Source organism: Chiloscyllium punctatum, chromosome 50, assembly GCF_047496795.1.
Source record: "Chiloscyllium punctatum isolate Juve2018m chromosome 50, sChiPun1.3, whole genome shotgun sequence".
Lineage (NCBI taxonomy): Eukaryota > Metazoa > Chordata > Chondrichthyes > Orectolobiformes > Hemiscylliidae > Chiloscyllium > Chiloscyllium punctatum.
The window spans coordinates 32,195,671-32,219,689 of NC_092788.1; the positions used below are offsets into that span (position 1 = coordinate 32,195,671).

At 49.7% G+C, this 24,019-nt stretch overlaps 3 protein-coding genes across 4 annotated transcripts in view; 1 reads left to right on the plus strand and 2 right to left on the minus strand.

Moving 5' to 3' along the window:
- LOC140470119 (histone-lysine N-methyltransferase SETDB1-like) overlaps positions 1–24,019 on the minus strand; it is a 556,598-nt gene that overhangs the window by 232,171 nt on the left and 300,408 nt on the right. The gene's annotated exons all lie outside the window — the stretch shown is intronic.
- On the plus strand, positions 8,513–14,110 carry LOC140470136 (tubulin alpha-3 chain-like). Its single transcript, XM_072566578.1, has 4 exons — positions 8,513–8,699; positions 8,816–8,964; positions 12,359–13,039; positions 13,811–14,110. The coding sequence occupies exons 1-4, from the start codon at positions 8,579–8,581 to the stop codon at positions 14,108–14,110; spliced, it is 1,251 nt and encodes a 416-aa protein (XP_072422679.1). The 5' UTR covers positions 8,513–8,578.
- LOC140470021 (metabotropic glutamate receptor 6-like) overlaps positions 14,439–24,019 on the minus strand; it is a 32,335-nt gene continuing 22,754 nt past the window's right edge. The window contains exon 4 of the mRNA XM_072566487.1: positions 14,439–14,585. Coding sequence (XP_072422588.1) covers positions 14,439–14,585 — 147 coding nt within the window. The remainder of the gene's footprint in view (positions 14,586–24,019) is intronic.

Here is a 24,019-nt window from a genome sequence, read left to right on the forward strand (position 1 = left end):
CTCCGGTATCACCATCTAATGTGCCCACAATGTTTCCTATGGTCAAACTCACATCTACAAAGACCAGTATCTGTCAGGTGGGCATCAGATAGGACCTCAAGTATCAGTCCCAAGATCGTTAGCCAGATCCCCATCTGTCAGACTATAAGACAATGGTTTTCCATCACCTAAAGACACTAACTGAATTATGGTTGCAATTCACCACCTTCTGGTCTGTGAGACATCAGTTGGATTCCCACAGATAAATTCGCCATTGATCAGTTGACAGAGTACTCAAGCGCTCAATGAGCAACAAGACACTAGGCATCTTTAGTTGCTTGTCCACAGATATCTGAAGGTGACAGGACAAGTTAACAGGGTACTTCAGAAGGCATATGGGGCACTTAGCTTTATTGGTCATGGTATAGCCTATAACAGCAGCGAGGTAATCTTGGTGCTGTTCAAAACTTTGTATAGGCCACGGTTGGACTACTGTGTGCAGTTCTGGTTGCTGCAGGATGTGACATAACTAGCGGAGCTGAAGACGTGTTTCAGCAGGATGTTGCCTGGGATGGAGCAGTATAACTGCGAGGCCAGCCTGAATAAGTTCACATTGCTTTCTTAGAGCACAGAAGACTAAGAGAGGACCTGTATGAAGTGTAGAGTATCTTGAGGCGCATGTCAGGGTGGATTGGAAGCATCTGACAGGGTCAATAGAGAGCCCCCTTCGTTAGAGGATCAATAATGGGCTGGTGGGGTGGGGGGTGGAGGAGGCTTTACTTTAAGATGGAAGGTAGGAGGTTTAGAAAACACCGTGGGCGGCACGGTGGCACAGTGGTTAGCACTGCTGCCTCACAGCGCCAGGGACCCGGGTTCAGTTCCCGCCTCAGGCGACTGACTGTGTGGAGTTTGCACGTTCTCCCCGTGTCTGCGTGGGTTTCCTCCGGGTGCTCCGGTTTCCTCCCACAGTCCAAAGATGTGCAGGTCAGGGTGAATTGGCCATGCTAAATTGCCTGTAGTGTTAGGTAAGGGATAAATGTAGGGGTATGGGTGGGTTGCGCTTCGGCGGGTCGGTGTGGACTTGTTGGGCCGAAGGGCCTGTTTCCACACTGTAAAGTAATCTAATCTAATCTAAAAAAAATAGAACATTCTCCAAAGGTTGGTGGGAATCTAGAATGCACTGACTGGGTAGGTAATTGAGATGGGAAACATTCTAAACTTTAAGAAGTACTCGGATAAGCACTTGAAGTGTCATATCATTTAAGGTTATGGGGTCAAGTGTTGAAAGGTGGGTCTGTAATGTCTTTTTTGTAACCTCATTTTTTTGTTGGTGCAGAGTCAATCGGCCTCTTCTGTACTGTCGGATTCTGTGATGACAGACACGGTTGCATTAATCTCTGAATAAACATTCAGCCCTATTTCGCTTATTTTATTTCATGCTGTAAGGTTGCCAGATTTTTTTTTAAATCAAGACATTGGCTTGCAGAGTCATCAACGCAAAAAAAGTCCTTGCCTGGTTTGACCTACACGCGACACCAGATCCGTGGCAATGTGGTCAACTGTTAACAAATCTCTGGACAAGTCGAGATTGACAATAAATGACCTATCCAGTAACCGCCCTCCCCCCTCCCGAACCAAGAAAGAGAATAGTAGGAGATTAGCCAACCAAAGGCCATGTTCTCTGGATCGCTCCCAAGCCCAACACAGCACAGAAAATAAATATGAAACGAAGATAGCTAAATGCGTAGCTACAGGCAAATGTGGAAGGAGGTTGGGGGAGAAGACTTTAGCTCCCAGCTGTGGGGGAGATTAGATCTGTTAGATCTATCCCAGATGGTCTGTACCTGAACAGAGGCAGAAATTAATTCCTTGCAGGACATTTTGTGACCGCTGTTGGGAAATTCCAACTTTCTTGGCACGGGTGTGGGAACCAGGAAGGAATATCAGAGAGGAATGCTAATGTGCACAAATTACTGGGAGTGATAGATTGCAACTGATTAGAGAATCAAAGACTAAAGGAGAAAGTCATCAAGTTTAAACTAGGGTTTCTATACATGCAGAGCTAATAACATTTGTGAGTTCTAGATAGATTGAGATGTGATAATATATTGCAGTGACAACAGAGACTTGGCTCAAAGGATGGGGGTTAAACATTCTTCAGAACAAACTAAACAGGGAGGATAGGGAAAGGAAGGGGAGTAGGGATAATCCTAGTAACTATAGGCCAGTGAGTCTCACTTCTGTTGTGGGCAAAGTCTTAGAGAGAATTGTAAGGGATAGGATTTATGCACATCTGGATAAGAATAATGTGATCAAGGATAGTCAGCATGGTTTTGTGAAGGGCAGGTCATGCCTCACAAACCTTATTGAATTCTTTGAGAAGGTGACTAAGGAGGTAGATGAGGGGAAAGCGGTAGATGTGGTATATATGGATTTTAGTAAGGCGTTTGATAAGGTCCCCCATGGTAGGCTACTGCAGAAAATACAGAGATATGGCATTGAGGGTGAGTTGGAGGTTTGGATTAGGAATTGGCTCTCTGGAAGAAGACAGAGGGTAGTAGTTGATGGTAAAGGTTCATCTTGGAGTGCCGTCACTAGCGGTGTTCCGCAAGGATCTGTTTTGGGACCATTGCTGTTTGTCATTTTTATAAATGACCTGGAGGAAGGGTTAGAAAGTTGGGTGAGCAAGTTTGCGGATGATATGAAAGTCGGAGGAGTTGTAGACAGTGAGGAAGGATATGGCAGGTTACAGCGGGATATAGAGAAGCTGCAGAGCTGGGCAGAAAGGTGGCAAATGGAGTTCAATGTAGCTAAGTGTGAAGTGATTCACTTTGGTAAGAGTAATAAAAAGATGGATTACTGGGCTAATGGTCAGATACTTGGTAGTGTGGAAGAGCAGAGGGATCTTGGTGTCCATGTACACAGATCTCTGAAAGTTACCACCCAGGTAAATAGTGCAGTGAAGAAGGCATATGGCGTACTGGCTTTTATTGGTAGAGGAATTGAGTTCCGGAGTCCTGAGGTCATGCTGCAGTTGTATAAGACTCTGGTGCGGCCGCATCTGGAATATTGTGTGCAGTTTTGGTCGCCATACTATAGGAAGGATGTGGAGGCACTGGAACGGGTGCAGAGGAAGTTTACCAGGATGTTGCCTGGTATGGTAGGAAGATCCTATGAGGAAAGGCTGAGGCACTTGGGGTTGTTTTCTTTGGAGAAAAGAAGGTTTAGGGGTGATTTGATAGAGGTGTACAAGATGATTAGGGGGTTAGATAGGGTTGACAGTGAGAACCTTTTTCCACGTATGGAGTCTGCTATTGCAAGGGGGCATAGCTTTAAATTAAGGGGGGGTAGATATAGGACTGATGTTAGGGGTAGGTTCTTCACTCAGCGCGTCGTAAGTTCATGGAATGCCCTGCCAGTAGCAGTAGTGGACTCTCCCTCTTTATGGGTATTTAAGCGGGCATTGGATAGGTATATGGAGGATAGTGGGTTAGTGTAGGTTAGGTGGGCTTTGATCGGCGCAACATCGAGGGCTGAAGGGCCTGTACTGCGCTGTATTCTTCTATGTTCTATGTTCTATGAAGAAGAGGGGGATAGGTGATCGTACTAATTATGGAACGCGTTGCAAAGTTCCAGAAAGAGGCAGAAACAGAAATTGCTCGTAAAGCTCAGCAGGTCTGGCAGCACCTGTGGAGGGAAATCAGAGTTAACATTCCAGGTCCTTCCTCAGAACTCAAGGGGAAGACTGAGAGGTAGAGGATGTCACAATCAAGGACATCGTGCACTTGGCTGGGGCAAAATAGTAAAAGCAAAAGGCGCACTGACCTGACTCAGTGTAGTTCTTAGGCTGCAAACTGGTGCAATTGACGCAGAGGAAAGCACTTGCAAGAAAATTATACAAGGGTGCAAAAACCTGTTGAGCGGCTACAACGGGTGACTTTGACTTTCTGAATGTACACTGGACTAGTCACAGTGGCTTGAGCAGAGAGGGGGAAAATGTTCCTCAGGGATCTTGAAAACTTCCTGCAACACTATGAATTAAAACAAAAATTAGTAGCAGGAATAGGCCTCAAGCCAATTGTAACGCTATTTACTATGATCATGGCTGATCCTCTATTATAATAAAATCCAGCTTTCTCTCCATACCCCATGATGCCTTTAATATTTTTTAAAAAAAAACCTTTTCTCTTGAATATATTTAATGATTTGGCTTCTTCTGTGATTGAGAATTCCACAGGTTCTGGATTAGTGGCGCTGGAAGAGCACAGCAGTTCAGCCAGCATCCAATCACCACTCATCCACAATCTGGTTTCCAGCATCTGCAGTCATTGTTTTTAACCTCGTTGATCTTAACCCGACTGCGAGTCCTCTTGCAAGGATGCCTGGCTTGAAGAAGTTTTCCTCCTCTCTCTCCAAGAATCTCAGGGAGTCCCTCTCCCACTGCAACTCCCAGGTCATTTCCTACTCTATGCTACTTCCTCCCCACCCCCACCCTCCTCTAGCTTATCTCTCCACCCTTCAGGCTCACTGCCTTTATTCCTGATGAAGGGCTTTTGCCCCAAAACGTCGATTTCGAAGCTACTTGGATGCTGCCTGAACTGCTGTGCTCTTCCAGCACCAACTAATCCAGAATCTGGTTTCCAGCATCTGCAGTCATTGTTTTTACCTCGTTAATTCTACCTTGTAAGTGAAGAAATATCTCCTCCTCTCGATCCTAAATTGTTTACCCTCAGACTGTGATCCTTGGGTCGAGACTCTCCAGTCAGGCAAAGTTTCCTTCCTGCACCTAGTCTGCCCAACCCTAATGGAATTGTACGTGTTTCAGTCATATCCTTTCGCATCCTTTGAATGTCTCGTGAGGATAGGCCCTCACTAGCACTCCAGAATCCCAAATGAACGTTCTGGTTTGGGTCCCACCACGGTAATAAAAATTTAAACTAAGCTATCCCATGTAAACACTGCCAGTTGTCGTTAAAAAAAAAAGCCCGTCTGGTTTCAGATCCAGAGCAATGGCATTGAATGTTACCATCCCGTCTGGGCAATTAGGGATGGGCAGTAACTGTTGACTTAGCCAGAGATGCCAACATCCCTGCATTTGGCTGGGGGAAAAGAACAAGAGAAAAGGCACACTGACATTACGCAGTGTAGTCTTTAGGTCACAAATTCGTGCAATAGATGAATGAAGTCAAATCGATCTCTCCTCATAGGACAGTATTGTCATCTCTGATATCAGCTGTGCTGGTTCCTATACTCTCTTTCAAGCAAGTATATCCTCATTTAGGTAGGGAAACCAAAATTGACAACAATTCTCCAGGTGTAGTCTCATCCAGGTCCTGTATATAAGACATCCCCTTCATCTGAACTCAAATCCAGTTCAAGAAGAAAGGGGTTACTGCTCCACCTGGGTCTTGGGGGTAGACCAAGGAGCAGCAAATGGGGGAACATTTGAGAACCGGCGATCGTGGTATCATAAGTTTTAGGAGACATAATTAACTGGGGGAGGGCCAACGAGGCTAAGAATGGAGCGAGGTTGAACGTGTTGGAGTTACAGGTTAGGAGGAACAATTACAGTGTGGAAACAGGCCCTTCAGCCCAACAAGTCCACACCGACCCGCCGAAGAGCAACCCACCCCCCTCTGACTAATGCGCTATGGGCAATGTAGCATGGCCAATTCACTTGGCCTGCACGTCTTTGGACTGTGGGAGGAAACCCACGCAGACACGGGGGGGGGGAGAATGTGCAAACTCCACACAGGCAGTTGCCCAAGGCTGGAAGTGAACCTACAACCCTGGTGCTGTGAGGCAGTAGTGCTAACCACTGAGTCACCGTGCCGCCCCATTACAGCCAAATAACATGCTACCTTTGAAGAAGAACTATTCAGGGACAGGCACTATCCCTTTAAAGGTAACAGTGGATCAAACAAATCCAGTGGATCATCCATAGATGATCAAAAAAAGTACCAATTATGTGGTAAGTACAGTTGAGGAGTTAATAGACAATAGACAATGGGTGCAGGAGTAGGCCATTCAGCCCTTCGAGCCTGCACCACCATTCAATATGATCATGGCTGATCATTCCTAATCAGTATCCTCTTCCTGCCTTATCTCCATAACCCTTGATTCCACTATCCTTGAGAGCTCTATCCAACTCTTTCTTAAATGAGTCCAGAGACTGGGCCTCCACTGTCCTCTGTGGCAGAGCATTCCACATAGCCACCACTCTCTGGGTGAAGAAGTTTCTCCTCATCTCCGTCCTAAATGGTCCACCCCGTATTTTTAAGCTGGGCCCTCTGGTTCTGGACTCACCCATCAGCGGAAACATGTTTCCTGCCGCCAGCGCGTCCAATCCTTTCAGAGTTAACTGAATGTAAAACGTCCAGAGGGAAACGAAGAGGAAATGTGAGAAACTAAGAGTGGGTAGATAACATGAAAGGGATTTTCAACATCTTCTCACAATACCATGTTAGATTTCACATCCCTCTTGCCTGACTACAATACATGTTTTATTCCTGTTTGTGAGACTAGGTCAAAGTATTCACCGAACTCCACAAGCATTCCCACTGCCTCTCCCCGTCTCCAAACTCATGGTCCAGCTAGTCCTTACAGAATCTAACAGGCCCCACCGTCTCTATGATTGTATAACTAAGTTCATCAATCTTTGAGCTCTCCTTAAATTCATCCACCAACATTTTTTCCCATGTATCCTGATCTTCTTGGATGCACTGACAGTGGTGCAAAGTATAAGAACAAGGAAACTTGGCAAAACATTTATAAATCAGAAGTGGAACACGGCACCCAAAATTTGTGATGAATTACAAGCTGATCATCAGTCATTTTATGAGTAGAAGTCTAACTGGTGACATCCAATAGGTCGGGTTGTAATCCTTCAGAAATGCCGAAGAGGTAGTAATCCCCAGAAATTAATTGTTGAGCAGAACATTTGTGATCATAGGTGTTGACAGTATTAACTCAAAGGTGGATAAAGGAAGTGTACAAGGACAGCACATGCATGGGAACGCAATCACGTGCAAATTCCCCTCCAAGCCACCAACCATCCTGACTTGGAAGTAAAGGGCTATTCCTTTATGGTTGAAGATTCAAAATCTTCGAGCCGCCCCCCAATGACATTATGGATCTGCCATTATGGACAGCACATGCTCGGCAATGGTTCAAGAAGGCAGCTAACCACCTCCTTCTCCAAGGTAACTCGGGATGGGCAACCAATGCTGGCCCAGCTAGTGAAGCCCAATCCCATGAATGAATCCAGACAAAAGAGTCTGGGAGTTAACACCTGGCACACGTGGGGCGAATATTTGAGAGGCTGATAGGTAGAGATAATGTTATGTTGAATGGGGGAATTGATAGGGGATGGCAGACGGCCAGATTTCTTCACAATATGTTGGATCATGAACCAGGGTCATTGAGGAAGGCATCAGTGGAGATGCTGTTGGCTGAAGGAATCTGGCTGGTAGAGTTCTGATGAATGTGACTTGAACAGGGTTTCTGGTTGATGAGTGTCTGATGAATGGGCTTTGGATGATGACACTGATTAAGCTAGGGGGGGTCTGACTGATCAGGCTCTGTAGAACTCGCTCTGCTATTGAATGCTTCAAGTAGGCCCTTAATGACTTCCTCTTTGAGGTGAAGCCCTGATTGATCATCCCTTGAGCTAGTACCTGAGACACACACATCCCCCTCCCCTCCCCCCCCACTTCCTTTTGCTTCGCTTTGGGCTCCTGTCATAGTCAATTATTGAGGACTCGGCCCCACCTCTTCCACAAAGTAGCCAATCAGCGCGGTGTAGAGTCAGGCCTTTGTTGACGTGAGTCCAAGCAACAAGTGCCCATTGTTCTCAGCGACCAATCAAAACTCGAACTGCTCAAAGGCCATGCGGTATAAATAGCACGGGCGTCAAGGGCGGGGGGCACCAGATCGCGAGACGCTGCGGCAATAGAGGGACATTATGGTAAGGTCATGTGATAGAATGCGGAGAACGCCAGGGTTCCATTGAGACAGCGAGGTCACAAGAGGTCAGGGGTGGTGGATCAGAGGGACGGGGTCAGACTGATAGGGTCTGATAGTGGAACGTTATCATGGCTGGAGGGTTGGGTTGGGTTGGGTTGGGTTGGGGGGCGGTGGGGGTTGTGATTGATAAGGGGTCAGACCGATGAGTTTCAGGCTGATAGAGGTCAGGATGTGATTGACGTGGGTGTCACTAATGAGGGCTGGCGAGATGGAGCACTCACCAAGACAGAATAAATATGTACCAGTCCCGGTAATCGGCGCTGGTCTGAGGGATCCAGAATTGGCAAGACCTGGAGGAACCATGTAGGACATATGACTCAGACGTAGACCAATCAGAAATGGATGGGATCCAAAGGTTACAGTGGTGGGATGTCATTCTCCATACAGAAAATATCCTACAATGCCCCCTATTCCCAATGGAGGTAGAACCGCCATCCACGGGAATGATGATAATCTGTCCTTTCCTCTTTAGAGAGAGTGTATTTCCGTTCACGTTGGCCAGGCCGGTGTACAAATCGGTAATGCCTGCTGGGAGCTGTATTGCCTGGAGCATGGCATCCAGCCGGATGGGCAGATGCCCAGTGACAAGACCATCGGAGGTGGGGATGACTCCTTCAACACCTTCTTCAGCGAGACCGGGGCGGGCAAACACGTTCCCCGAGCTGTCTTTCTGGATCTGGAGCCCACCGTGATTGGTAAGAGGAGGGATTGGGGGGGGGGGGGGGGGCTTGCTCACTCAGTGCCCTCACTGAAACAATGGCCTGAATTCTCTCTGCATTCCTGTTGTAACGTCTCTGTTCCCTGTCCCCAGATGAGATCCGCACCGGCACCTACCGGCAACTCTTCCACCCTGAGCAGCTGATCACCGGCAAGGAGGACGCGGCTAATAACTACGCCCGGGGCCACTGCTCCGTGGGCAAGGAGATTGTGGATCTGGTCCTGGATCGCGTCCGGAAGGTGGTAGGTTCTCTCAGTTTAATGAACTGAGAAGTGTTGTGGAAGAATTCTATCATAAATTTACCAGGGGGACACCGCAGAATCCTTCACAAAATTAAACTTTAATCTTGCAAAATCAAAGCTGTGAGAGCCATCAACATTTCTTCACGGCTATACCCGCAGGCTCTTTAGGTTAGATTCCCTACAGTGTGGAAACAGGCCCTTCGGCCCGACCGGTTCACACTGACCCTCCGAAGAGTAACCCACCCAGACCCATTTCCCTCTGACTAATGCACCTAACACTACGGGGACAATTTAGCACGGCCAATCCACCCTAACCTGCACATCCCTGGGCACTACGGGGACAATTTAGCACAGCCAATCCACTCTAACCTGCACATCCCTGGGCACTATGGGACAATTTAGCACGGTCAATCCACCCTAACCTGTACATCCCTGGGCACTACGGGGACAATTTAGCACGGGCCAATCCACCCTAACCTGCACATCCCTGGGCACTACGGGGACAATTTAGCACGGCCAATCCACCCTAACCTGCACATCCCTGGGCACTACGGGGACAATTTAGCACGGCCAATCCACCCTAACCCCCACATCTTTCGGACTGTGGGAGGAAACCCAGGCAGACGCGGAGGAGAACGTGCAAACTCCACACAGGCAATCGCCCGAGGCTGGAATCGAACCTGGGACCCTGGTGCTGTGAGGCAGCGGTGCTAGCCACTGAGCCCACCCCCTTTGTACCCCTGCAGTTGTTCGTTCTGAGCTTATTGGATAACATTGGCATAACCAATCATGCTGGCTTGGTTTATCTTGCTAAGCTAATCATTGTCTGCCACACTGGTTCCTTCCACCATAAGACCATGCGACATAGGAGTGGAAGTAAGGCCATTCGGCCCATCGAGTCCACTCCGGCATTCAATCATGGCTGATGGGCACTTCAGCTCCACTTCCCCGCATTCTCCCCGTAGCCCTTAATTCCTCGAGACAACAAGAATCTATCAATCTCTGCCTTGAAGACATTTAGCGTCCCGGCCTCCACCGCGCTCCGCGGCAATGAATTCCACAGGCCCACCACTCTCTGGCTGAAGAAATGTCTCCGCATTTCTGTTCTGAATTGACCCCCTCGAATTCTAAGGCTGTGTCCACGGGGCCTAGTCTCCTCGCCTGACGGAAACAACTTCCTAGCGTCCACCCTCTCCAAGCCATGTATGATCTTGTAAGTTTCTATCAGGTCTCCCCTTAATCTTCGAAACATCTACACTCAACCTATCACAAGACACGGTGAAAGTGAGGACTGCAGATGCTGGAGATCAGAGTCAAGATTAGAGTGGTGTTGGAAAAGCACAGCAGGGTCAGGCCGATGCTGAGGAGCAGGAAGCTTTTGCCCGAAACGTCGAGTTTCCTGCTCCTCGGATATTGCCTGACCTGCTGTCACATTACAACACCATCCTCTACAGCATTAGCTCACCGAACAGTGATTCAGCTAACCTACCACAATGCGATGCAATTGGCTGTTTGTAATCTGACCCAGGCGTGCACTCCAACACTAAGTTAATTGCACAATTGCCTCCTACAAGTCAGCGGTGATATGTTTGAGTGGTTCCTTTATCTGGCAATTCAGGGGAAATGCAACGTGGGGGGACAGACCAAAAAAGATCACCCTTCCATCTTGCATTGTGTCCCATGACCTGTCCGGTTCCCTGTTTCAAGACACTGTCACCACACACATCCACTTGTACACTGACAACCTCATTGCTGACTTGCAATCACAAAAAGAGCCAATCACATCCCTGAAAGAGCAGGTCAGCATGCTGCAGAGCGTAACTCACCTCGTGACTCCCCCCCACCCCCGACCCCGCCCATCATGAACAAGCCCCTTTGCAATGACGAGTGCAGCTCCAACAACACTCGGGAAGGTTGACACCATCCAGGTCAAAAATCACACAACACCAGGTTGTAGTCCAACAGGTTTAATCGGAAGCACACTAGCTTTCGGAGCGTCGCTCCTTCATCAGGTGATTGTGGAGGGCTCCATCGTAACACGGAATTTATAGCAAAAATTTGCAGTGTGATGTAACTGAAATTATCCATTGAAAAATTGATTGTCTGTTAGAATACAGTGAGAGTTTCACTTCTTTCGTGCGTAAATCACAAAACCTTTTGTTTTTAAAAAGTTGCATTCTCGGGTTAGCTGTTAACAATGGTGATAGCGAGACAAGAGGTTGAAGGTGTTCGCCCCCTGTGTTCTCTGTCTATGACCTGATGTTTAGATTGCTTCTAATCTAAAAAGTGAGATAACAGAGTTTTATAAAAATTCATGCAGTTTTTGAGCTCAGAGTTCTACATGAATGTATGCAGTTTTTGGGCAAAGTGCAATGTCGAACTCTGAGCTCAAAAACTGCATGAATCTTTGTAAAACTCTGTTATCTCACTTTTTAGATTAGAAGCAATCTAAACATCAGGTCATAGACAGAGAACACAAGGGGCTAACACTTCAACATATTGTCTAGCTATCACCATTGTTAACAGCTAACCCGAGAACGCAACTTTTAAAAAAAAGGGTTTTGTGATTTACACATGAACGAAGTGAAACTCTCACTGTATTCTAACAGACAATCAATTTTTCAATGGATAATTTCAGTTACATCGCACTGCAAATTTTTGCTATAAATTCTGTGTTACGATGGAACCCTCCACTATCACCTGATGAAGGAGCGACGCTCCGAAAGCTAGTGCGCTTCCGATTAAACCTGTTGGACTACAACCTGGTGTTGTGTGATTTTTTTTTTAAACTTTGTACACCCCAGTCCAACACCGGCATCTCCAAATCACCACCCAGGTCCACACCCCACAAGCATTAGCTCCCCCCAACAGGGGCTGCAATGTTGCCACCCGCAGGATCGAACGCGGTGAACCACCAAGGTTCCTTCCGCCGCACCTTCCGCCTTCACGAACCTCCGGACAAATGCTGCCGATGGTCGGAAATGCTATCCCCTGCGAGCCACCGCTCACTCTGAAATGGACAATGTGCCGCCATTCTGTCAGCGTCAATGGGGCAAAATTCCCAGAACTCCCTCTGTCACGGGCACTGCGGGTGACGCCACACCACGGAGCAGAAGGAAAAAAAGCTCACGACCACCTTGTAAAGCAGCAAGTAGGTGAGGGCAATAAATACTGACTGGCATAACAACAGCCGCAAGACAATGAGCAAATAGAGAACAAAACTCCTGGGGGCTGGTTCCGATTTCAAACAGCCCACGACTGTTCATCAGGAGACCAGTTTCCAGGTAAAATATTCCTCGTAAAATAATTAAAGTGACTTAGCACATTTGCCTCCATCTGTGTTCAGATGCAATATCCAACTGAATGAGATTGCTGTGTCTCCCCCTCCTAACAGGCTGACCTGTGCACAGGACTCCAGGGTTTCCTCATCTTTCACAGTTTCGGGGGTGGCACCGGCTCCGGTTTCACTTCCCTCCTGATGGAGAGGCTCTCCGTCGACTACGGCAAGAAATCCAAGCTGGAGTTTTCCGTCTACCCGGCTCCCCAGATCTCCACCGCGGTGGTCGAACCGTACAACTCGGTGCTGGTCACCCACTGCACCCTGGAGCACTCCGACTGCGCCTTCATGGTGGACAACGAGGCCATTTACGACGTGTGTCGGCGGAACCTGGACATCGAGAGACCGACCTACACCAACCTCAACCGCCTCATCGCGCAGGTGGTGTCGTCCATCACCGCGTCCCTCCGGTTCGACGGTGCCCTCAACGTGGATCTGACTGAGTTCCAGACCAACCTGGTCCCCTACCCCCGCATCCACTTCCCCCTGGCCACCTTCGCCCCCCTCATCTCTGCCGAGAAGGCTTACCACGAGCAACTCTCGGTGCCGGAGATCACCAACTCCTGCTTCGAACCGGCCAACCAGATGGTGAAGTGCGACCCGCGCCAGGGCAAGTACATGGCGTGCTGCATGCTGTACCGAGGGGACGTGGTGCCCAAGGACGTCAACGCCGCCATCGCCACCATCAAGAGCAAACGCTCGATTCAGTTTGTGGATTGGTGCCCGACTGGGTTCAAGGTGAGTATGGTTTTGTGTTCGGTCCTGGAGAGAAACGTGACAACCTGACCACAGATGTGAATGATATTTGATCCAATCCAGAGTCAAATGTTACGGTACCACCCTGATACCAGTGTTGAAGGTGGTGGCTCCATGGCATGGGGAAGAGTGATCAACCTCCATTGGCAAAACTGGCGCCAATGACCATCTCCAAGGGGTGGTGTGTGGTACTCTAGGCAATTTGGTAGCTCGGCAGAAAGTTAGCAAGCAACACGCTGAGTAGCAATCTCTCCAGCAACACCATGTGAGGACAGAACTAGGAGGATAAAGCAGGTATCTGTCAAGCTGAAAATGTAGTGCAGGAAGGTAGGCTAGGGTGAAGAGGTTCCTGGATGAAAATGTTGGTCCAAATTCAGGTAAAGAAGCAAACGCTTGCTTTACGACAGGCTTCAGCTTGAAAATATAATTGAGAAAATATTCAGAGGTGTGTTTGAAAAAAAGCAAACAGGGATTATGAGAAAAGATTGGCATCTAAGGGAATTCCAAAGTCTTCAAATTGGCACCTCCGCAGTAGAACTGTAGTAAAAAAAAGAAATGTAGGGCTAGTTAGCTCCGACAAGTTTATCTTTTTGTCATAAAATTCCAGTTTCAGAACAGGATGGAGAACTCTGTGAGGTTCAGCTGAGTGTTGAAGAGGGAACCAGAAAACCTTTCACTTGGCAGAGTCCATGGGGGAGGGGGGAGGGGGGGCTGGTATTATTTCTGAACTCACCAGACACACTCTCCCCACAGGTCGGCATCAACTACCAGCCCCCGACGGTGGTGCCAGGGGGCGACCTGGCGAAGGTGCAGCGGGCCCTCTGCATGCTGAGCAACACCACCGCCATTGCGTTCGCTTGGACCCGACTCAACATCAAGTTCGACAAGATGTACGCCAAGCGGGCCTTTGTGCACTGGTACGTGGGGGAGGGGCTGGAGGAAGGGGAATTCCAGGACGCCCGGGAGGATCTAGCCTCGCTCGAGAAGGATTACGAAGAGGTGGGGGTCGACTCTTCCTATCTGGACAGGAAGGCCGAGGAGGAGGAAGAATGAGAGTTACTAATTTAGCATATTTAAATGGTTTAACTAAATGTCCAAAAGTCACAAACTGGCTTCTTCATAAAGTCAAAGTTTTAAATTCAGTTCTTAAACATTAATCTAAGGAAATAAACGTTATTTGAAAGTCAATCTGAATTGTTTCGGTTTGAAAGGGCAAAACAGAAAGTGGCTATTGAATTTACAACGGGATAGATCCAACTTTGGGGAGATCCCAGGAAGCTCTTAGATATCACAAAATGGTGCTCTAGTCTCTTCCCTCACCCATCATTGTTTCCCCCTTCACTTTCTCTCTTTCTCCCTCCTCGTTTCTCTATACCACCCTCTATACCTCTCCTGCATTATCTCCCTCCTTCTCCTGGTGCTGGTTGACCTCCGAGTGATGGTTAACCGCCTGGTTCCATTCGACAGCTCTCCTTCTGAATCTCCATCTCCCAATGGAGATTCCAAACTGTTCAATTCCAAGGAGAGGCTAAAGCATTAATCAGCGGTAGCTTCATTATTAATGAGTTATTATTATAGGGAGGAAGGCCGGAAGTGATGTTTGTCCACTCAACATGGGATTCTTATGTCACATGACCGGACTCTTAAAGTGACAGTCCATCTTACACAAGTACACAACATCCCTTCCACTTTACATCATGAGTTCACACAATGAAACTATTCACGGTCACCTATATACAATAATCAGGAGACAAGGTCTCCCGGAGGTAGTGGATACCTGGTGGTGTTCCTTAGAGAATCCTTACAGCATGGCCATTTGACCTATCGAGTCCCCACCGCCCCTCCAAAGAGCGTCCCACCCAGACATCTGCTCCATCCCCCCTCCCCCTCAAAGATCCCTGTAACCCTGCAATTCCCATAGCCAATCCACCCAGACTACACTGGACACAGTAGGCAATTTAGCACGGGCCAATCCACCCTAACCTGTACATCCCTGGGCACTACGGGGAAAATTTAGCACGGCCAATCCACCTTAACCTGCACATCCCTGGGCACTATGGGGACAATTTAGCACGGCCAATCCACCCTAACCTGCACATCCCTGGGCACTATGGGGACAATTTAGCACGGGCCAATCCACCCTAACCTGTACATCCCTGGGCACTACGGGGACAATTTAGCATGGCCAATCCACCCTAACCTGTACATCCCTGGGCACTACGGGGACAATTTAGCACGGCCAAACCACCCTAACCTGCACTTTTTTTTTGGATTGTGGAGGACACCGGAGCACCTGGAGGAAACCCACGCAGACACGGGGGGTTGGGGGGGGGGGGGAGAATGTGAAAACTCCACACAGACAGTCGCCCGAGGCTGGGATTGAACCCGGGACTCTGAGCTAACAGTGCTAACCACCATGCCATCCAAACCTCAGTAACTATCTACCTTATTCGCTTTAACCTCTGGGGTTCTGGGTGCACTAGGAATGTCATCTGTGATTTTTGAAATAAATGTTCGCGGGATTGCACAATATCATGCAACTCTCCATTAAGATAACACTCCCCTCAGACACTCCAGTTAATGTTCTGTCTTCGGCTATATTCAGGTATATTTTTTGACATGTTGTTTGTGGATCTTAAATTGACGTTGTCCCTGCCACATTCATTCTTCTTGACAAGAGTTGATCGACAGAATTTTACCCATCATCTGTCATGTGCAGAAAACCAGCCTGTGCTATACTGATGGCCGGTACCCACTTTTCGATAACATTTCTTGAACTTTTTGAGTTTTTTGGAGGGTCAGAATTTATTGGAATGTTGCAGCTGAAATCTGTACAATAGCTATTCACTCAACAAACTTGCGAAGAAAACACTTGAGGGTGGCACGGTCGATGGAATGTCAGAAAGCCGTTGAAAAGCTGGAAGCAATATTAAGAAGTGAAACTGTTGTAATGACACCTTCTACCCCGACCTCAAATTTACCTGGACCGTCTCAGACTCCTCCCTCCCCTTCCTCGACCTCTCCATTTCTATCTCGGGTGACTGAATCGACACGGACATTTACTATAAACCGACTGACTCCCACAGCTACCTAGACTACACCTCCTCCCACCCTACCCCCTGTGAAAACGCCATCCCATATTCCCAATTCCTTCGTCTCTGCCGCATCTGCTCCCAGGAGGACCAGTTCCAAAACTGTACCACCCAGATGGCCTCCTTCTTCAAAGACCGCAATTCCCCCCCCAGACGTGGTCGACGATGCCCTCCACCCCATCTCCTCCACTTCCCGCTCCTTTGCCCTTGAGCTCCGCCCCTCCACCCGCCACCAGGACAGAACCCCAACTGGTCCTCACCTACCACCTCACCAACCTCCATGTACAACGCCGTCATTTCCGCCACCTCCAAACGGACCCCACCACCAAGGATATATTTCCCTCCCCTCCCCTATCAGCGTTCTGAAAAGACCACTCCCTCCGTGACTCTCTCGTCAGGTCCACACCCCACCACCAACCCAACCTCCACTCCCAGCACCTTCCCCTGCAACCTCAAGAAATGCAAAACTTGCGCCCACACCTCCCCCCTCACTTCCCTCCAAGGCCCCAAGAGACACTTCCATATCCGCCACAAATTCACCTGCACCTCCACACACATCATTTACTGCATCCGCTGCACCCGATGTGGCCTCCTCTATGTTGGGGAGACAGGCCGCCTACTTGCGGAAGGTTTCAGCGAACACCTCTGGGACACCCGGACCAACCAACCCAACCACCCCGTAGCTCAACACTTCAACTCCCCCTCCCACTCCACCAAGGACATGCAGGTCCTTGGACTCCTCCATCGCCAGACCATAGCAACACGACGGCTGGAGGAAGAGCGCCTCATCTTCCGCATAGGAACCCTCCAACCACAAAGGATGAACTCCGATTTCTCCAGTTTCCTCATTTCCCCTCCCCCCACCTTGTCTCAGTCAAATCCCTCGAACTCAGCACCACCTTCCTAACCTGCAATCTTCTCCCTGACCTCTCCGCCCCCACCCCCACTCCGACCTATCACTCTCACCTTAACCTCCTTCCACCTATCGCATTCCCAATGCCCCTTCCCCCAAGTCCCTCCTCCCTACCTTTTATCTGGACACACTTTCCTCATTCCTGAAGAAGGGCTGATGCCCGAAACGTCGATTCTCCTGCCTCCTTGGATGCTGCCTGACCTGCTGCGCTTTTCCAGCGACACACTTTCAGCTCACGTTAACAGACCTTTTATACTAGCAGCACGCGCCTAGTGCTTTGGAAATTGGAGCAGTTCTCCGACAGGATGACAAAGTTGGAATGGAAAACCCAGTGGGTCAATTTTCCAAGAAATTGAATCAACCTGAGAAAACATATCCCGCTGGAGAAAAGGAGACATTGGTGCTGTTTAAAGGTCTTCAACAATTTGAAGTCTTTGTTCGGCAAGGAGAGTAGGAGATTTTGGTTTTTTTTGTCTTGATCCTAATCTGTTTATTGAGAAATTTTTAAAAATCAAAACTAAAATAGTGAGATTATTCCAACCTTTTTTTAGTGTGCAATGACACGCATATTCCGGGGGAAGAACTTGCCCTGAATGTAAACTGTTGAAAATTTCAAGAATGTAGCCAAGAATGTTGTGTAGTGTTTGAGAATCTAGCGGGAGAAGGAATTGGATGATTGCATGTTGTGTGTTACTAACTTTGCGGTTCAAAATCACCCAACGCCAGGTTATAGTCCAACAGGTTTATTTAGAAGCACTAACTTTCGAAGCACTTCAGGTGCTGTTGGACTATAACTTGGTGTTGTGTGAGTTTTAACTTTTTACAAGGTAAAAACAATGACTGCAGATGCTGGAAACCAGATTCTGGACTAGTGGTGCTGGAAGAGCACAGCAGTTCAGGCAGCTCCTCGGATGTTGCCTGAACTGCTGTGCTCTTCCAGCACCACTAATCCAAAATTTAACTTTTTACACCCCAGTCCAACACCAGCATCTCCAAATCATAACTTTGTGGTGAATTTAATTTTTGAAATGGCTTTTAATTGTGTTTTTTTTTGGTGGAGGCATGCAGAGACAATTGCGATTTTCTTTTATTTTTCTTATTTTAAAAAATATTGGAACTATGAGTGTTGCAGTTAAGGATTGAACTTTATACAGCAGCTTCTTTGAAAAGAGCAGAAGAACAAGGAGAAATATTTCCTGTTGGGCACGAGCCTGGAAGGTACTGTAAACTAATTGCTGCTCAAAGGATACTGTAGACAAAAACATGTTGAGTGATTGGTTTTTACTCTAGGGGCTGGCAGCTGATTGGATGTTGAGTTGGTCACCCAAGGGAGCACCAAGGTTTACCAGTCAATCACAGAGAATGTTAATGAAAAAGAGAAAAACAAAACAGACAACAGTTAAGAGAGACTTGTTTTGCTCTCTGGTTTTTCTCCAGTTATCAAATTGTTGAATGTTCTGAGGAAAGAATTCCAGTTTGAAAGAATTACATAAATATTTCTAGAAGTATGCTGAAAATGTTTGCATTGATTAGCGATTTTGGTATTCAAACAAAATATACCGTTCTACTTGCCTGTGAATTATCCCTCGTTCAAGGATTTCATGAAGGCCTGGTGTCCATTATTTGAAACTGTTTATTGAAAATCTGAACTGGCAGTAAAGAGGAAGATATTAGGTGACAGGAGAGTATGAAAGGATTGGTCACATGTGCAGATTATTGGAGGATGGAATTTAAGTCTGATAAATATGAGGTGACGCACTCTGGGTGAAGGCACAAGTCAAGGGAGTACTCAATAAGTGGTGGGACACTGAGAAGCACAGGAACAGAGGGATCTTGTAATGTCTGTTCACAGAAGGTGCAGAACAAGTGAAGATTGTGTTTAAGATGGACATTGGCTTTTATCAGTCAGGGTGTGGATTATAAGAGCAGGGAGATTATATTGTAACTGTACAGAACTTTGCCTAGACCACATTTGGAATATTATATGCAGTTCTGGTCACCACACTATAGGAAGGATGTGATTGCATTGTAGTGAGTGCAAAGCAGATTTGCCAGGATGTTGTCCATGATGGAATATTTCAGCGATGCAGAGAGGCTGGATAAGCTCGGATTGATTCCTTTGGAGCAGGGAAAGCTATGGGGGAGACCTGTGCTTATGATAATGACCGACCAACGTGGCCAACCAGCTGTTTCTCTCAGTCAAAGGTCCATTAACAAGGGAGCATAATCGTAAAGAGAAGACAATAGGTGTAAAGGGAATTTGAGGAAGATCGTTTTCACTCAGAGGGCTCTGGGATTCTGGAATGCACTGCTGGGGACTGTATTCGACGTGGGAAATCTCACAACCTTTAACAAGTATTTGGATGACCACGTGGAAGAATCATGACATCCAAGGCCACTTGTGAGAAAGGGGGACGAGAATAGGTCGGAGCATAGTGTTGGCATTGCAAACTCAATGGGCTGAAGAGCCTCTTTTGTACTGTATGAGTCTATGCTAGTTGCAACAATAACATTGGTTAAAAGTAGGTCAGAACTTCTGAATTTAAGAGTCCTCTTGGCTTCTTTAAAGGCTGTTTCACGTTGATCTTCATGTCTCCAATTCTTGTTTCATGGTGTCATAGAGTCATAGAAATGTACAGCATGGAAACAGATCCTTCGGTCCAACCCGTCCATGCCGACCAGATATCCCAACCCAATCTAGTCCCACCTGCCAGCACCCGGCCCATATCCCTCCAAACCCTTCCTATTCATATACCCATCCAAATGCCTCTTAAATGTTGCAATTGTACCAGCCTCCACCACTTCCTCTGGCAGCTTATTCCATACATGTGCCACCCTCTGCGTGAAAACGTTGCCCCTTAGGTCTCTTTTATATCTTTCCCCTCTCACACTCAACCAATGCCCTCTAGTCCTGGACTCCCCCTACCCCAGGGAAAAGACTTTGCCTATTTACCCTATCCATGCCCCCCTCATAATTTTGTAAACCTCCATAAGGTCACCCCTCAGTCTCCGACGCTCCAGGGAAAACAGCCCCAGCCTGTTCAGCCTCTCCCTACACCTCAAACCCTCCAACCCTGGCAACATCCTTGTAAATCTTTTCGGAACCCTTTCAAGTTTCACAACATCTTTCCCGATAGGAAGGAGACCAGACTTGCAGGCAATATTCCAACAGTGGCCTCACCAATGTCCTGTACAGCCGCAATATGACCTCCCAACTCCTGTACTCAATACTCTGACCAATAATAAGTTGTGAAATTGAGAATGGTTGCAGAATTTGCGACAAGTCTGCCGTAGTAATAGCAAGCTCAATGATGATTGTAGTTGGTTTATATTCTTAGGCGCTTGACGCTCTGTTTATACGTTTACTTTTGAAGGTGACTTATGTGGTCCCTTCGGCATTTAGGGAGATGGCCTAAATACTCGATAGAAGATTTGAAACAAATACTCATTCGTCTTTCCTCATTCTTCAGCTATAATTTTCAAGTCCCTACAGAGTATCATCTAAATTGTGCAGATTCTCCCTTTCATTTCTCCCTATCACTAAAATACCATCGACATAACTGTGTGGACTGTGTGGAGTTTGCACATTCTCCCCGTGTCTGCGTGGGTTTCCTCTGGGTGCTCCGGTTTCCTCCCACAGTCACAAAGATGTGCAGATCAGGTGAATTGGCCATGTTGAATTGCCCGTAGTGTTAGATAAGGGGTAAATGTAGATGTAGGGGTGTGGGTGGGTTGCGCTTCGGCGGGGCGGTGTGGACTTGTTGGGCCGAAGGGCCTGTTTCCACACTGTCAGTAATCTAATCGAATCTAATCTAATCATAACATTGGACTCCTCACAATCCACTTAAAATTTGATTCAGGTCATGTTGGAATAATGTAGGTGCAAATGCGATTCCAAATGGAAATCTCTCCCATTTGAATTGCCCATTATGTGTTATAATCGTGAAGTATTTCTGTGACTCAGGGTCAACAACGCGCTGCCAATTAAGATAAAGGTTTGTGCAACGTTAGATCACTCCTGTTGGGATCTGGGAGTGACGACTGCGGCTTGGAAATGTAACACATCTCACTAAAAAGCAGGAAAATTGAGAAGGTAACTGTCGGTGTCTCTCCCCAACAACAGTGGTGGCTGAACACGGTATAATTGGAGATGTATTTATCACGAAGAAGAGCATTCTGCCTCATTCCATGTGGGTCAAGTGGGCCAATTTGATAATGCATTAACAGTAAATAGGTTAAAAGAGCAGGCAGAACATTTGGCAAGTGGAGCATGCTATGTAACAGAGTTTAGATCAGAGTGGTGCTGGAAAAGCACAGCAGGTCAGGCAGGATCCGAGGAGCGGGAAAATCGACGTTTTGGGCAAAAGCCCTTCAGGAATAGAGGCAGGAAGTCTCCAGGGTGGAGAGGTAAATGGGAGGCTTCCTGCCTCTATTCCTGATGAAGGGCTTTTGCCCGAACCGTCGACTTTCCTGCTCCTCGGGTGCTGCCTGAACCTGCTGTGCTTTTCCAGCACCACTCTCATCTAGACTCTGGTTACCAGCATCCGGAGCCCTCACTTTTGCCTATGGCATGTAACACTTGCACCTTTCAAAGAGGAAGACTGGAGAACGTGGAGGTCCAGAGGGGTATGAAGATTCGGGTACTTGGAGAGTCACAGATGCTGTGAGGCAGTCGGAGCAAGTGGCTGGGAAGTCAAGGGCAGTCTATTGCAAAGGGGGGTGCAATATGGAGATCGGGGACGTCTGGCTGCAGGGGTCCTGTTTGAGGTGTCACAGCGTTGAAGGTTCTTAAATCACGAAGGGTACGGATCGGGTCAATGGTATGCACCTTCCTGAAGATAGGGATATCAAGACTTGTGGTGGGGTGGGGGGCGGAGGGGCACTTTTTAAGGTGAGGGCAGAGAGACAACGGAGCAAAAATCAGGAAGGGCATTTACTTTTGAGGTTTAAATAAGAACACTTGGAGAAGGACGTGACGTTTTGGAGGGATATTGGCCAGGAAGGGGCAGGTGTGGTCGGAGTTTAGTTTGGGATTAGGTTGGGCATGAGCTGGGTTGGACAGAAGAGTGCGTCCCCCCTGCAGTTTTGACTCTGTTTCCGTGCAGAGTAAGATGGTCGGTTTGACAAACAGGACGGAAATGGGTTTTTTTGCAGGATATTTCCTTCCTGGGGATGAGGGGGAGGGGTAGGGGGAGGAGAGGAGGGGGAGGAGGAGGGGGAGGAGGGGGAGGAGGAGGGGGAGGAGGGGGAGGGGGGAGGAGAGGGGAGGAGGAGGGGGAGGAGGAGGGGGAGGGGGAGGAGGAGGAGGGGGATGAGGGGGAGGGGGAGGAGGAGGGGGAGGGGGAGGAGGAGGAGGGGAGGAGGAGGAGGAGGGGGAGGAGGAGGAGGAGGGGGAGGAGGAGGAGGGGAGGAGGAGGAGGAGGAGGAGGAGGAGGAGGAGGAGGAGGGGGGGAGGGGGAGGGGGAGGAGGGGGAGGAGGATGAGGAGGAGGAGGAGGGAGAGGGGGAGGAGGAGGAGGGGGATGAGGGGAGGAGGAGGAGGAGGAGGGGGAGGAGGAGGGGATGGGGGAGGAGGAGGGGGAGGGGGAGGAGGAGGAGGGGGATGAGGGGAGGAGGAGGAGGAGGGGGAGGAGGAGGAGGGGGAGGAGGGGAGGAGGAGGAGGAGAGGAGGGGGAGGAGGGGGAGGAGGAGGAGGGGAGGAGGAGGAGGAGGGGGAGGAGGAGGAGGAGGGGGAGGAGGAGGGGGAGGAGGAGGAGGAGGAGGGGGAGGAGGAGGAGGAGGAGGAGGGGGAGGAGGAGGAAGAGGGGAGGAGGAGGAGGGGGAGGAGGAGGGGGAGGAGGGGAGGAGGAGGAGGGAGGAGGAGGAGGGGGAGGGAGGAGGAGGAGGAGGGGGAGGAGGAGGAGGGGGAGGAGGAGGGGGAGGAGGAGGGGGAGGGGAGGGGAGGAGGGGATGAGGGGGAGGAGGAGGAGGAGGAGGGGAGGAGGAGGAGGAGGGGAGGGGGAGGGGAGGAGGAGGAGGAGGAGGAGGAGGGGAGGGGGAGAGGGGGGAGGAGGGGGAGGAGGGGAGGGGGAGAGAGGAGGAGGGGGAGGAGGAGGAGGAGGGGGGGAGGGAGGAGGAGGGAGGAGGGGGAGGAGGAGGAGGGGGAGGAGGAGGAGGGGGAGGAGGGGGAGGGGGGAGGAGGGGGGAGGGGAGGAGGAGGAGGAGGGGAGGGAGGGGGAGGAGGGGAGGGGGAGGAGGAGGGGGAGGGGGAGGAGGAGGAGGAGGAGGAGGGAGGAGAGGGGGAGGGGGGAGGAGGGGGAGGAGGAGGGGAGGAAGGGGGAGGAGGGGGAGGGGAGGAGGGGGAGGGGGAGGGGGAGGAGGGAGGAGGGAGGAGGAGGGGAGGGAGGGGGAGGAGGGGAGGAGGGGAGGGGGGGAGGGGGAGGAGGGGTGAGGGGGGAGGGGGAGGAGGGAGGAGGGGGAGGAGGGGGAGGGGGAGGAGGAGGGGAGGAGGGGGAGGGGAGGAGGGGGAGGGGGGAGGAGGAGGAGGAGGGGAGGAGGGGGAGGGGGAGGAGGAGGGAGGAGGGGAGGGGGGAGGAGGGGGAGGGGGGAGGAGGAGGAGGAGGAGGAAAGGGGGAGGGGGGAGGGGGGAGGAGGGGAGGAGGTGGGGGGGAGGGGGAGGTGGAGGGGGAGGGGGAGGGGGGGAGGAGGGGGAGGTGGGGGAGGAGGAGGAGGGGGAGGAGGGGGTGGGGGGGTGGGGGTGGTGGGGGAGGGGGAGGTGGGGTGGGGGAGGGGGAGGTGGGTGGAGGTGGGGGGGGGGTGGGGGGGAGGGTGGGGGGAGGAGGGGGGTGGTGGGGTGGGGGTGGAGGGGGAGGGGAGGTGGGGGAGGGGGGAGGAGGGGTGGAGGTGGGGAGGAGGGGGAGGAGGTGGGGGGGTGGGGGGGTGGAGGGGGTGGGGGTGGTGGGGGAGGGGGGTGGTGGGG

What these genes read in the sequence shown, in the direction of transcription:
- LOC140470136 (XM_072566578.1), top strand. Translation starts at nt 8,579, where the DNA reads ATGCCCAGTGACAAGACCATCGGAGGTGGGGATGACTCCTTCAACACC. An exon ending in TGGATCGCGTCCGGAAGGTG is followed by an intron (nt 8,965 to 12,358) that starts GTAGGTTCTCTC and finishes CCCTCCTAACAG; the next exon opens with GCTGACCTGTGCACAGGACT. An exon ending in GGTGCCCGACTGGGTTCAAG is followed by an intron (nt 13,040 to 13,810) that starts GTGAGTATGGTT and finishes CTCTCCCCACAG; the next exon opens with GTCGGCATCAACTACCAGCC.